Here is a 15,485-nt window from a genome sequence, read left to right as displayed (position 1 = left end):
GAGAGACTTATCTATATTCTGCGACAGCTTCAGATCAAATCCTGGCGAGAGGACCTTGGGTATACGCGATGTCTCGATCACAGCATCCTAAAATAGCCTCCAGTCGATGACTTCTAGAGCTTGGTTCGAGCCGGTATGTGGCTACCTTACGGGGCAGAGGATTTGAAAGCCGCTGATAAGTGCTTCCTTGGCTCTTCGCCAGGTAAAGTATACAATATAAAGCTAAATAAGAGCATTGCCTAATGAGATGGGTCTGGAAATAAGAGTTATTAGCATGATTTCATTTTTAAAATTCTATCTCTCTCTGTATTGCACTCAGATTTTGTGATGGGTTCTACACTCAACTAACTCTAGTACGATTGTGTGCGTGTGTGGTTTAAGTCTAGAATAAGTTGAATTAATCATTGTATCCTCTATCTTAGAGAGAGAGAGAGAGAGAGAGAGGAGAGAGAGAGAGAGAGAGAGAGAGAGAGAGAGAGAATCGATGAGCAAAATGGATACAGTCAATTTGTAGTCTTTACAAGAATTCTCGAAGTTTTCTCAGCTGTCAACTTTTGAAATACTTTCTTTTTCTCATTTTTTACCATTACAGCGAAACGAAGGTTACAAATATAATAATTAAAACGAGAAAAAGAAGAACTAGAGCTACACATTTATCTATGGACTACCAACCATATCATTCGATTTGAAAATGAGGGTGACTTATTATCGGCGCCAGAGGAATAAATTACTTATCTCTAACGGACAAATTCGTTCACACACTCGTATCTCTTACTGGACAGGTTTATAGCTGGTTATAAAAGAATATAAGAGAACTACTGTTAAATTTATTTTCATTGTTACCTATTATTTCTTTTCATCGGTATTTTGCCGTATTTTTTATTTTTTATGTGGTGTGTGGGAACTTGCGAAGTTTAATATAATAATAATAATAATAATCATAATAATAATAATAATAATAATAATAATAATATAATAAATAAATAATATCAAATAATTATAATAACGCATTTCGTAACAGGTGCAAATTAAAATTCCTATAAAATTTCCTAAATTATATTTGGGTTGTCAAAGGGATTATGTATATTTATATATATATACATATATATATATATATATATATATATATAATATATATATATATATATATATATATATATACTGTTGTACATTAACTGTCTTCACGAGAGGAATAGTTATCGTCAGAAAATATAAATAAATAAATAAATCAGAAACAACAACATCGAGTTCATCCCATTTTAATTACATCGGTGCATGTGACAGTTGCTCCAAGTGCAATTAGATATATCAGCGCGCCTACTGTTTGTCGAGCCAATATTTCAACGGACAGCCGTCCTTGCTAAATAACGTTGTCTTTGAGTCCCAATAACGGACAGTAATGATCTAATTTAACGCTTAATTTACAGGAGTATGTGCATATCGTCAGGCACTGAAAATTCATCAACAGTTTATTGAATAATACCACTCGAATTATGCTCGATATCGTACCTAAATTTGGACATTTTTTTTAACTTACGTTCCTGTGATATCAAGTTGATTTCATATTACCGACGGGTTACCCTAATAACAATAATATCTTTCCTCTTAACTATATTCTTTATATTTCTGTGTTTCCAGTTCATGAATTGTATGTTGAACAAACAAAGTGAAACTGAGAATGAAAAGAAGAAAAAAAATACCAGATGTTAATTTCATAAAAAAGAAAAAAACAAAAACAATTTATAGTCGTTCAAAGTGCTTGGCAAACTAAGCCGACAAAACATTTACTATACAGCAATTGAGTCTAAAAGAAGATACGTAGAAGAAACATTTATGATAATTTGAAAAAAAGAAAAAACATACAATATTACGATATAGCTTCAAAATCTAAATAGATACGTTAATTTGATCAAGATCTTAAATACATCAGCCTAAAGTGCTTTGTGTGCTTTCACTAAAAATCCATCGGTATTCTGTTAATTTCTTTAGTCGTATATATATAGCTACTATAGTACATACTATGTTATGAAATGTTCTTAAAATTCAAGTATTTACCACAACCTTACAGTTATGCATTCCAGACATTTAGCCAGTCAGTCGCACTTAAACTACTTTACTGGATCATCTCCAGTAAAGTAGTAGGTCTCGTCAGTGCTTAGTAGCCCATCGTGAGTATCAATGAGGAAGGACTTGGATTTTAAAACAGCGTCCCGTAGAAGTTTGCCCAAAATCGAAGGGGTAAAATTTGAGTGTGTTATTTCCCTTCACCAGAGTTGCTACCAAATTTTACCCTTCTGATTTTGAGAGAGAGAGAGAGAGAGAGAGAGAGATTAAAGTTACTATAGAAATTGAGAGAAAGAGAGGTTAAAGTTACTAAAGGAATTGAGAGAGAGAGAGAGAGAGAGAGAGAGAGAGAGAGAGAGAGAGAGAGAGAGAGAGAGAGAGAGAGAGAGAGAACGTTAAAGGTGCTAAACAGGACAGCTGTTGAGCGCTAAATCGTAGCTCAACTTGCTAACTCGACTTGGCCTCGATGTTTCCTTCGACCAATCAGAAGCCGCGATTGCTCACCTCTCATCCGGGTCGAGTGGAATTTAAATCTCAAACGTAAACTTGTCAGGCATTCGGGCTTTTTTAAGTCATTATTCGCGGTCTTGTGTGACTTCTAGAAGTAAGTATTACGAAATAGTGCAGTAATGATTGCGGGAAGTAATTTAATGATGTGGGAAGTTGGGATTTTACTTTGGAATTATGTTAATAGGCTAGGTGTAGATATGAAGGCCAGGCCATCTTGAATGTTGACGTGATTGTTTACGTTTTTAAGTGGAAGTTATGCCTGTATATGTATACCGTTTTTATTTGGTTTATTGGTCATTAAAGTATTGTTATGCATATATGTATCTGGCCTTTAGATCGATCAGGAGCCGTCTAGACAAACGTTAGGCCAGAGGCTACCATAACCTCTCGGGCTTGGCTTAAAGAAAGTTACTTTGCTCAGCAAATAGCAATGTCTTCGGCTCCCATTTTGAGTAGGAATCTGCCCATCTTAGGTTGTTGAAAACTTGCACCTCACACGGTGTACTGTAGGCATTACTTAAGGTTCTTTGCTGCGTCCCTACGGCCACTATAGTTGCAGCCTCTTTCATTCCTTTTAACTGTACCTCCGTTCATTCTCTTCCATCTGACTTTCCGATCTACGAGGCTTTCTTTCATTTGATACTTTTCAAACCTTCCCTTTCAGCGCTCGGTCACCTCATAGGTCCCAGCGCTGGGCGTTTGGCTTAAATTCAAGTTCTAGGTAGCCTAGGTAGTAGGCTAGTATTCTAATCCTCAAACTCATTACCTTACCCTACCCTACACACACTAGGTAGTGCAGATACTATAGGGTAAATGACCGAACATCGACATAGCGGCCACCTCTCAGAACGCGGCCACTTCCCGAAAAAGCGCTTTAATTATGCCATTAACTATTACATACCTATAATTTAGGAGAAAACGTTTACTTCGAGAGGAACATAGCGGTCTTGGTGTGCTGCCAGGATGGGTCACAACTTTTTGACTGATGCTCATGGCAGCGAATTCAAGTACATTTTCGGAAAGGTGGCTGCATTTTGGGATCGGTGGCCTCTATGTCGCTCCTCAGTCATTTACCCTATTTGAAGAATCATTCTGTGTACACCATAGGTAATAGTAGAGTTGTTAAACCTCACTGTTAAAATAAAAAAAAAATATTCTTGAAAGATTTTATAGTACTTTGAGTGGAGCTTATTGCACAATCTTGGGGCTGCACATTTGAAGGGTCTAAAACCAACATTCAGTGTATTTGTGTTTAAATACTTCTTGTAGTGCATCTAGACAACATTTCTCTCAGGCTGCAAGAGCATGTCTGATTTTTGGAAATTCGTAATTCGGGTAATATTTATGATTCATTTCATTGTTGGCAGCTCAGAAGAAAGCAAGAAAACTGGTTTTTGTCACGTGTAGTCATATTACGAGTAGATGTAAGGGTGCTCTTGTTAAAAACATGATTTAATTCCTGAGTGATTTGCATTTAAGTCATCTGTTGTTAAAATTTGATTAAAATCCCTGTAGAGGCAATCTTCTTCTTTATTGCAATGCAAATAGCTTCTGTGGTATTCTGCCACTTGGCTTTTGTGTGCCTTCATTTTGGAAAATCTATTTATCCCCAGCCTCCTGTTTTTTGCTGTCATTTTCAAGTAAAACTGTTAAATTCTGCACCAACATTTCCTCTTGGAAACACCTTCTGGTTCAATTCATTCCTAAGAAAGGTGATGTCTCAAATCCTTTCCTTTAGATTTTGTTCTTCTTAACTTTTGGTTTGGGCAAAGGATGCAAAACTGTACCCAGCACTTTTTAAACTTAAATCCAACTTTTTGCTTTACCAGTCTGGCTACCATAAGGCAATATCCTTCAAAGACCTTAACTGTTGCACTGATTTACATAAATTATCTTTGTCTCTGCAACATTTTAGGTTTCAGCCAACATTTTTATTTTTCTGGTTCCCATTCTCTTTGCCAATGATATTCCTTAGTTTTGTTCTCTTGCATGGTTTGGTCTGTTGACGCTGAACACTTAAGTTGCACAGCGTTCTGTTTTGTATTTTCATCTGTTATATTTGATCTTTGATTACTTGTTTGTGTAAACTTTTTAACTACGTTATTCTATATATATTTTTTGTCATTAAGGACAGATCTGTTTTGTGAGCCCATTGAGGGAGTACCAGTGTGACTTATTGTCTTTTTAATCTGTGAATAACAATTTTGTGTTATTACTTTTAGAACTAAATATTGAAGGTACACAGTACGGCAAATGTTTTATCGCTCTGAAAAATCTCTTCAGGTCATGATGGAGCAGGAAGATAAGGAAAATGTGTCTGCTCGGTTGGGCCGTTTGGGTCTTGGATCGCAGAAGTCCCATACAAACTCCACTTATGGTAAGCATAATGATGTACATTTGGCTATTTTAAATAAAGCAGTATTGTTTATTTTTAAAATTAGGATAGTCCAGGGTTTGTTAAAAATTGAACTTGGTACATATATTGATGATTAGTAGGGTAAAAAACCGCATGGTACAAGGGTGGACCATGCACGATCAATGTGTACAACCCCAAGAAAAATACATTATAACGCCTCCTGACACTGGAGTAGAGGTCTTTAGCTCAGTTTCTCACCAATGTCAGGATGCGTTATAATGTACTTCTTTTGGGGTTGTACACGTTGATCGTACATGGTCCACCCCTGTACCATGCGGTTTTTTACCCTATGTGTGATTTTTTCAGGAAAATATTATGTAGGGCTTTCACATAAACAGTAACATTAAAAAAAATACATTTCACTTGGTATTACTTTTTTTTTTTTTTTTTTTTTTTTTAACTGAACATTGTACTTTTTATTTTCAGGAAGTAAGAATGATAATGGTACAAGAACAGATATGAGTAAACAACCATTAACAACCAAGAGCAGCAACCCCTTGAGACCTCTACTTGGTTATCGTCCTGCCTTCCAGCCTCGCAAACCGCTTGGTGATGACACAAACCAACAGAGAAACAAAGAAAATACTCTGTCTGGGAGAGGTATGTAGTTATGTTGCCCTTTTTCAATTGTCATACTGCATATGAGAAAGGCAATGGTAGTGTGAGAGGAATGGGTACTTAGAAAGTGGTCCATTTTGCTTGTTAATAAGGGTGTTCTGTGGTCAGTGATATTGGTAGTAGTGATGTTCTGATGGTAGCTGTAGTTATAGCCTACCTCTGATAAAGTCAGTTGTTGCATATGTATAACAGCCTTTTTGAAAATGTATGATGGAATGGCCAATTAAATGCATCAACTCAACCATTCCTGCCACTGGGAAAAATGAACAGTGGAGACATTTTTTGTTGAATGTTAAAGGTAATAAAGGTAGTATTGCTCACAGAAAATGAAGGTACAGTGCTCCTTGGTAATGGAAGACAAGGTTAATTTTCACAAAGTCATCCTCCAGTTTTAAGACAGCAACTGTGGGTAATCACTGATAATTCAATTTTAAGCAACTCCAGAACTGGTAGGTTTTGCAAGTCTCAAAAGTCAGCCATGATTCAGAGCCATGGAGAATAACATGGAGAATACTATATGATCAGGAATCTGTTCGATTTTTGGAGTTACTATATGATCAGGAATATGTAAACTCCCCTGTACTGAGTCTGATGCAGCTTTGTCAATTGTAGTAACATTTCAAGAGCAGTAATCAAACATTTAATTAGAAATACAGAATTATTTTTGATAAACAATATTATTAATTTTTCTTTTAACTTTTCATAGAGCTACCCAACAGTATGGGAACTAACCATTATTTTAGGCTTTCACAAGCCTGCCAAGGATAAACTCCTGGATTCCAGTTAGCACTCTATAGCACTGACATCTGGATTGTGCAAGATAATTGAGAAGGTGTCACTGCATGACTTGTGTGGGTCGTAGAGAAAAAAGGCCTCTTGTCACCTGCTCACTGTAATTTTCTCCCAATGCATTCAACTGTTTTTATTAGCCTGTCCTCTGTGTGAGAGACTCATTCATTCAGCATCATGTGACTATTTTTTTTAACCATGTAAATGCTTATGATGCTTCATGGAGTTATGGAAATATGGAAATTTAAAGAATAAGATTCAGACTACACTATTCCCATAAATATTAACAACTATTTGTTCTCTAATGTAGAGAGGATATTGTAGTTATGTCTTTTGATGTTTATACCACAATGTATTGAGTTTTGAGGAAGTGTTATTGTTTTATGTATTCAGTCTTAGGTACACTTCATATTCTATAATGAAATTGTTCCTCTTTACGATTAGGTTTTACTGCTCCTCAACCAAGGCCTACATGTCAACCTAGCAGACACATCACCCAGTCAGTTCATGCACCACAGCCAAGACCTGTAATTCATTCAAAACCTGCCACCACTCATTCTGGAATGAAGACTACAAGTCCAGCAGTTGATTCAAAGTCTAGAGTCCCTCAAGGAAATGCAAAAACAGCATCATCACAGCCCTCGGTATTGAAAAGAGTGGTGCCTGAAGCTAGGAAGCCTCTTGAACGTTATAGACCAGTTTTAAAGCCATCAGGTAAAGTACCTCTTCCCTTTCTCCCCTTTTTGTATACAAAGGCTAAGATAGAGTAAAAATCAGCCTTTAAACCTTGGCATAGAGGAAAACAAAGGTGTATTAAGTGTGGGCCATTAACCCTCTTACGCCGATTGGACGTATTAAACGTTGAGTCAAAATGTCTCCTGTATGCCGATTGGACGTATCATACGTCGGCTCAAAAAAGTTTTTTAAAAATTCGCGGAAAAATACTTATAGGCCTACCAGCCAAAAACTTTTGAATCATGTGACTTGGGGGATGCTGGTAGTTCACGGATCAAGGCGTTGTTTTGTTTACAATCGCTACGCAGACGCGCAAGCGCGAATTTCTTTCTTATTGCACTAAAAAGTATCAGTGACACATCTCAAAAATTATTTCGTCACTGACATAATTTTTGCACCATTTTAAATTATCCTTTACATGAAGTAACGTATATATGAAAATGTGCGCAATTTCATGTAAAATACAACAAAAAAAAATACTCCCATGATTGTAGCTTTTATCAGTTTTGAAATATTTTGCATATAAATAACGATAAGTGCAAAAATTTCAACCTTCGGTCAACTTTGATTCTACCGAAATGGTCGAGAAATGCAATTGTAAGCTAAATTTCTTATAATATAGTAATATTCAATCATTTGCCTTCCTTTTGCAACAAATTGGACATCTCTAGCACAATATCTCTATTTATGGTGAATATATGATAAAACTTTTTCCTTACGTTCGTGCGATAACTCTTCCGATAAATTTTTTCGTGCGATTGTCCTAATGTTTGCACCCTTTTAAATTTGCCGTTACATAAAGTTTTATATATGGAAATGTGCGCAATTTCATGCACAATACAACATAAACAACCCATGGTTGTAGCTTTTATCAGTTTTGAAATATTTTCATATAAATAACGTTAAGTGCAAACATTTCAACTTTCGGTCAACTTTGACTCTACCGAAATGGTCGAAAAACGCAATTGTAAGCTAAAACTCTTATATTCTAGTAATATTCAATCATTTACCTTCATTTTGCAACGACTTGGGAGTCTCTAGCACAATATTTCGATTTATGGTGAATTTATGAAAAAGAAAAAAAAAAACATTTTCCTTACGTCCGCGCGGTAACTCTTCCGAAAAAATCAGAATTTTTGTTGTGTGATTGTCGAAATGTTTGCACCATTTAAAATTAGCTGTTACATATAGTTTTGTATATGAAAATGTGCGCAATTTCATGTAGAATACAACTAAAAATGATTGAAGGTAGTAGCTTTTCTCTTTTTTCGAAATATTTGCATATAAATCACGATAAATAGAAAAAAATCCACGTTCGGTCAAATTTGACTCTACCGAAATAGTTGAAAAACGCAATTGTAAGCTAAAACTCTTACGGCCTAGTAATATTCCGTCATTTTTCTTCATTTTGAAACAAATTTGAAGTCTCTAGAACAATATTGTGATTTATGGTAAATTTTTAAAAAATATATTTACCTTCACTCCGCGCGCCGATTCGCGGCCACAAGTCTCCGAAATACGTACATCGCATTATCCTAATATTTGCTCCTTTTCATATTAGAGTTTTTATAGAGTTTCATATATCAAAATGTGCGCAAATTCATGAAGAATACAATAAAAATAATTGAAGGTTGTAGCTCTTTCCATCTCCGGAATATGTGCATATAAAAAAAAATATATATAAAAATTTCGACATTCGGTCAAATTTAACTCGTCCGAAATGGTCGAAATCTACAATTCTAATCTAAAACTCTTACAGTATCGTAATATTCAATCATTTGTCTTAATTTTGAAACAAATTCTAAGTCTCTAGAACAATATTTAGAATTACGGTGAATTTTTGATAAAAAACATTTTTTTTACGTCCGCGCGTACGAATTCGTACATCATTTTGTGATATTATTTTTCCGGTGTTGCTTTTTATTGTTTACTATGTATTTATATATCAAAATGATTGCAATTTAGTGTACAATACAACGAAAAAAAAGTAACTCGTTAGCTTTGACCGTTTTTTGCACAGCGTGATTTGAATACAATTATCTATGATTTTTTTTTTTTTTTTTGCTACCATATATGCATTATTTACATATGATAATGATATTATTTTTCATTTCTGATGATTGCATACTAAACTTCAGGCAATGACAAAAAATGAGCCAAAAATGAACTCTTAATCTTCAAAACTAAGCGCTGTGATTTTTTGAAAAAATTATTTTTTCTGCTTCCGCGCTCACTCCAAACCGGCGCCGGCATACGGGAGAAGTTTTGATTTTTAGGGCTTCGGCGTAAGAGGGTTAATACACAGCAGTAGACTGTCCTCTTAGGTTCTCTTAGGATATTGGAAAATGTGAGCAGAGAAGGTTGAAAGGAGCTTGAACAAGTAACTTAGGTTATGCACATTGTTTGTAAAAGTGAACAAGACAGAATTGAAAGTTATATAATTTGTTTTTAAATCTCTGTTGAAGTGGGTCAAAGCCATGGCTTAGTTTGTGAACTTTGACTGATTGCATTTTTTCTACTTAATTATGAGGATAAAACTTTTGTTTCAAAATAATTTCTTTTGAAAACTTTTTGAAACATTGACCAAACTGGAATACTTGAAGATGTGTACTTTAACATAAAGATTTATGATTCATATGATTGATAACATCTGGGAGTTGGTGTTTATTAATGATTCAGAGACAGTGGTGATAGTATATATTTTACAGAATTTCCTAATGGGCTTCTTATTTTGTAATGGTGCTTTTCATGTAGGCGAGTCATTATATGTCAGTACTTTAAAAGCTTAAATTGTATGTTTATGTGACTGTGTTTAAGTTTCCTTCTTTTGCAGGATCTGAACAACCAAAGAGTGCAGGTACTAAGGTAAATCAGTCTTCTGACAAAAGCAAAAGTCAGCACCCATGTTCATCTGCAGCACCAAAGTCTGTCATATCTAGTCTGTCCACTTCAAGCCAAAGCAAAGAAAATGTATCAAATATTAAGAATGATGTTGATATCAGTACTACACAGAATCCACTAGAGAAATCAAATTCTAATGCAGAAGAGAAGAAAGATGAAGTTAATCCAGCTAACTGCAAGGAAACACGGCAGTGTTCGTCTGAAGTGTCTGAGGCTTGTGGTGAAAGTACTCAGAATCATGAGGTTGAAAAACAAAGTTCATCTTCATCACCTATTCAAAATGGAAAGGTTGAAAACAAGTTTGATCAAGCTGCCAGCATTAGTAAATTTCCACACAGTGACAATGTAAAAGTGACAGTTGAAGGACAGTCTAAGCCAGAAAAAGTTGAAAGTAAACCTGAAGTTACCCATCAGTCAGGTGTTGAGTCTGTAAGTGGAGAAGCATCAGAGGAAGAATTAAAGCAAAGTTCAATTGATGATGATCAAGAAGCAGATGACGGAAGTGAAGCTACAGATGAAGCCTATGATGCCAAAAAGGATGCTTTTGCTCTTGCTGACAAAGAAAGGCCTAATTCAGGGTTTGTATTGTTTGGTACATTTAAAAAGAAAAAAAAAAATTTCAATATCAAGTTTGGTATTCTATTAAGGAAATGTTTTAGAAAATATAGTAGTATATAACAAAGATTTGATAAAATAGAAAGTAGTAATGTGGATCATATATTTTCCACATTTTGTTATTCAGAATACTGTATGCCATCTCTTACATTATTTTTAGTTAGAGCAGGGATGTGCTGAATGTGTACTGGTATTATGTATATCTTTTTGGAGGCTAAACTTCCAGAGTAGAATCTAGAGGCAGTTGTATCTTACAGGTATTTCTGAGAATGGTATTGTATTGCCAGTATTAAGCTCCTAGGTCTGGTCCCAGAATATGGTGAATGTAACCCAAATGACTGTGAGTTTGTTAACATGTCTGATAGTGAATACTAACTAATTTTGGAAATTTCTCACAAGCTTTAGCTGATTATCATTCTTGATGGGTCTTTTTAAACCTTTGAGACTCCAGTGCCTATTCCTAAGTGTTTTAGGTTCCATTGATGTCAAATGATGTAATCCATAGGATATTTTCTGCCAGGGTTAAATTTTGTACATGAACTTTCCTGTCAAGAACTATACTTAGCTTACGTCTCTGACGTCGCCACAGAATTCAAAACTCGCGGCAAACGCGACAGGTAGGTTAGGTGATCTACCCTACCCGCCGCTGGGTGGCGGGTGTATTAACCAATCCCCCTTTCCAGTCAGATTTTCTCTGTCGCCGGTGTCGACTACACCTGTTGTCGGTACCTCTCGATATTGGATTCTTACTCGTTTTTGCCCTGGATTGTTTCATCGGACTTTTGGTGAAGTACTTGCTCTTTGACTTGGCATTCGCAATTTGTGGACCGTTTTTTTATTATTCTTTGGATTTTTCTTGGGATTTCATTATGTCTGATTTGGAGATTTAAGAAATCAGCTATGTTCAGAGTTTGTTCTGTTAGCGATTGTAAGGTGAGGCTACCGAAAGTTGCGGTAGACCCTCACACAGTATGCATGAAGTGTAGGGGAATGACTGCTCATTTATTAACCCTTGTAGAGAATGTGGTAAATTGAATGAAGAAGAATGGAAGGCGCTTTCTTCTTTCTAAGAAAGCTTGAAAAAGACAAGGTTAGGAAAGCTTCATCTAGGAGTTCTAGTAGGTCTCGCGCTAGCGAGTTTGAAGTTGATAACCCTGTTGTAGACGTAGTACCTTTACCAGTTTCAGCCCCTGCTCCCTGCATCGAACCCGAAGATGCGCCTTCGGAGGTGGACACTATGAGAGCCACTATTCGCAGCATGGAGTTGAAGATTAAAGCGCTAGAAGGTAAGAGTGATAGTGATATGTGCAGTGATCCCAGTGCAGTGGAGGGTGCGTCTGATCGGCTCCCTAATGCTTCTAGGCCTAGACCTCTTCCAGACTCCCAGACCCAGTGGAGGAGGAAAGTCGAAAGCTGCAGGAAGGTTAGGGAGAACCCCCACCGGTCAGGCGTCCCCTCGGTAGCGCCTGATGTTCGCTCCCAGGCTACCTTGGATCGCGCCAAGAGAGAAGTCTTACAGCAATGCTTCTCGTCTTCGCCTTCTCCTTCGCCTAAGCGTGGTTGGAGCTCCTCGGAAGCTTCTCGGCCGTCGAAGAGAGCCTGGCAGGCTTCTTCCGCTCTTCCCTCCAGCCCTGAAGTTTTTTTGGAAGATCTTGGATTGGAAGTGAAGAAACCTAGGATTTCGTTGGAGTTTCGTTCTCCTAGTAAGGATCGAGCTGTCTCCCGTTAAGGACTTTGGGAAATCTCCTACCTGTATTTTGGCTAGTCTGCAGGCGCAGATTATGGCTCTGGCTGACTCCTTGATTGTGACCTCTCGTCGTAGGAAGGACGTATCGCTCCCGGTAAAGAAGTCCAGGCGCTCTTCTCCAGGTTTACGCTATTCGTCAGTAACTGCCCTCTCTCCAGGATTGGATCGTAGTACAAGGCGCTCTTCAACGGACAGGCGCTCTCCTGCGGACATCGTTTCTCCGTCGGACGAGGGGCAGGCTTCCTGTAGACGAACCTCTCCCAACAGTTGCTCGTCTCGAGACAGGATCTCTCCCAATGGCAGGCGCCAAGAGCCTGGTAGGCGTTTTTCTCCTGGTAGCCGCTCACCATCAGGCTTCCGATCTCCTGTGACCAGGCGCCCTTCGACAGACAGGCGCTGTTAGCCTAGCAGGTGCTCTTCTCCTGTCAACCGCCCTTCGCTTAGCAGGCGCCAAGAGCCTAGTAGATGCGCTTCTCCTGCCAGGCGCTATTCTCCTGATTTTCGCTCTCCTCGTGTTAGGCGCCGGGAGCCTGTCAGATGCCTCTCCCCTTGTAGGCGCTCGTCGCCAGAGATTCGCTCTCCTCGCAGCAGGCGCCAAGAGCCTGATAGGCGCTTCTCGCATGGCAGGCACTCTTCGCCAGGCAGCCGCTCTCCTTTAGACAGGCGCCATGAGCCTGATAGACGCATTTCGCCTAGTAGGCGCTCTTCGCCAGACTTTCGCCCTGCGTTCGTTAGGCGCCAAGAGCCTAGGGAACGCCCTCATCCTGACAAGAAGGATTTTTCAGGCAGACTCTCATCGGAAGTTATGACTTCCCCTGTTAGATGTCAGACGTCTTCCAGACGTACTTCCAAAGATGGATGCTCTGCTGAGGACAAGACCGCCTATCCTCGTAAGGATCGTGAAAGATCTTCGGCCGAAGAAGAACAGGATCCCTCGGAAGAAGAAATCCCTAAAGATTCCTCTGTTTCCTCCAACAAGAGATTAACAGACCTGTTGCTTCAGGAATTCGGAGACGCCCTTTCTCCTGTCGCCCCTCCTTCGCCCCCCTCGTTATTTTCGACCACGAAAACTTCGAAGGTTTCATCCTGTGTCAGGATGAAGCCTGCAATCTCTATGAAGAAGGCGCTTAGAGGTTTTGGCGAGTGGCTTCTTTCGAAGGAAGAGAAAGGGAAGACAGTGTTCTCTTTCCCTCCTTCTAAGCCTACTGGAAAGCTAGGGTTCTGGTATGAATCTGGAGAACCCTTGGGCATCGTTCTTCCCTCCTCGGCAGACTTGGACTTCTCTTCGCTGGTGGATTCCTCTCGACGCTCTGCCCTCATGTCTGCTAAGACGACGTGGGGGATGAATGAGCTTGACCACCTGTTGAAGGGAATGTTCCAGTCTAGGAAGAATTCAACTTCCTAGACTGGTCTTTGGGCGTTTTGGCCAAAAAGATGCAGACCCCGGATTCCCTTTCACCTGAAGATCTTAACAGTGTTCTCACGTGTATGGACAAGGCAGTGAGAGATGGATCGAGTGAAGTCGCTTCCCTTTTCGGAGCGGGAGTAATTAAGAAAAGATCTGTTTACTGTTCGTTCCTGACGAAATCAGTATCTCATGCTCAGAGAGCCTCTCTCCTTTATTCTCAGCTCTCTCCTCAACTCTTCCCTAAGAAGATCATTCAAGATGTTTCTAGTGCTCTTTCAGCTAAGGCTACACAGGACATGCTAGCCCAGTCTACCAGGAAGCCTCGCACTTCTTTCCAGGCTAAGACCAAGAAAGAGACTCCCGTTAGGCAGGAGCCCTTTCGAGGAGTCACTCTTGCCAGAGCTTCTTCCTCTAGAGGATCTAGACCCGCTAAACGAGGGAAGACCTTCTCTAGATCCATCAGAGGGAAGAAGTAGTATTCAAGTTCTCCAGACATCAGTGGGTGCCAGACTACTGAAAGGGGCGGACAACTGGTCACTCTCGATTGTCCGCAAAGGCTACCTCATTCTCTTCATATCAAGACCTCTGTTGACGACGACTCTGTGGGAGTTGGTAGCCAAGTACAAGGACCCCATCATGAATCAAGCCCTTTCTCTAGCAGTAGATCTTATGCTAGAGAAGGAGGCGCTAGAACTAGTGAAAGATCCTCATTCTGCGGGTTTTTACAACAGACTGTTCCTAGTTCCCAAGAGCTCAGGAGGATGGAGACCGGTTCTGGATGTAAGCGCCCTGAATGTCTTCGTAGAAAAGAGGAAGTTCGCCGATGAGGACGACTTCTTCAGTGTTGGCGGCTCTTCGTCCTGGGGACTGGATGGTGTCCCTAGATCTTCAGGACGCTTACTTCCATGTGCCTATCCATCCTTCTTCACGGAAGTTTCTGAGATTCATGATGGGAGGGAAGATCTACCAATTCAGGGCCTTGTGCTTCGGCCTCTCGACAGCCCCTCAAGTTTTCACGGGTTTAATGAAGAACGTAGCGCAGTGGCTACATTTGGAGGGAGTGAGGCTGTCGCTCTATCTCGACGATTGGCTGATCAGAGCAAGCTCACAAGAACGATGTCTGGAAGACCTACAGAAGACACTTACTTTGGCAAGTTTGCTGGGACTTCTAGTGAACTTCCAGAAGTCACAGTTAATCCCCAGTCAAGAGCGGATATATCTGGGGATTTGGATGGTTTCTCCGGATTTTCGGGCATATCTGTCACCAGAGAGGATTGCTCGTTGCCGCGAGAAACTAACGACCTTCCTAGAGAAAGATGCATGCACAGCGAGGGAGTGGATGAGTCTGTTGGGGGGACACTCCTCGCTGGAGCAATTCGTTTCTGTAGGAAGGTTGCATCTCTGACCCCTCCAATTCTTTCTTTACCAGAATTGGAGGCGTCTCTCTCAAGATCTGGAGTTCTCCTTCAAGATAACAAAAGGAATCAAGAAGGACCTTCTGTGGTGGGCAGACCCTCTCCAATTTGCAGAAGGTCTGTCTCTACACATGCCGAACCCGAACCAAGTATTGTTTTCCGACGCGTCGGAGACGGGTTGGGGTGCGACCCTAGGGTCAAGAGAAGTGTCAGGCACCTGGGAGGTTGGAACAGGTGTCCTGGCACATCAACAACAGAGTTGATGGC

General features: G+C 39.5%; 2 protein-coding genes across 3 annotated transcripts in view; one reads left to right on the top strand and one right to left on the bottom strand.

Annotated features, from left to right (window-relative positions):
* LOC135219101 (aurora kinase B-A-like) overlaps positions 1–15,485 on the bottom strand; it is a 115,604-nt gene that overhangs the window by 71,974 nt on the left and 28,145 nt on the right. The window lies entirely within an intron of this gene.
* LOC135213549 (aurora kinase A-like) lies at positions 163–10,611 on the top strand (the record flags this gene model as incomplete). 2 transcript variants are annotated; one of them, XM_064247524.1, is given in 5 exon segments in its annotated part: positions 163–202; positions 4,858–4,951; positions 5,417–5,590; positions 6,842–7,111; positions 9,966–10,611. In XM_064247524.1, coding segments are annotated over 4 exon segments (1,181 nt in total), but the record flags the coding sequence as incomplete, so codon positions are not given.

This window comes from Macrobrachium nipponense, chromosome 19 (genome assembly GCF_015104395.2).
Source record: "Macrobrachium nipponense isolate FS-2020 chromosome 19, ASM1510439v2, whole genome shotgun sequence".
In the NCBI taxonomy this organism is placed as follows: domain Eukaryota; kingdom Metazoa; phylum Arthropoda; class Malacostraca; order Decapoda; family Palaemonidae; genus Macrobrachium; species Macrobrachium nipponense.
The sequence above is the reverse complement of the archived record's forward strand: the minus strand, read 5'-3'. Positions and strand labels throughout refer to the sequence as shown.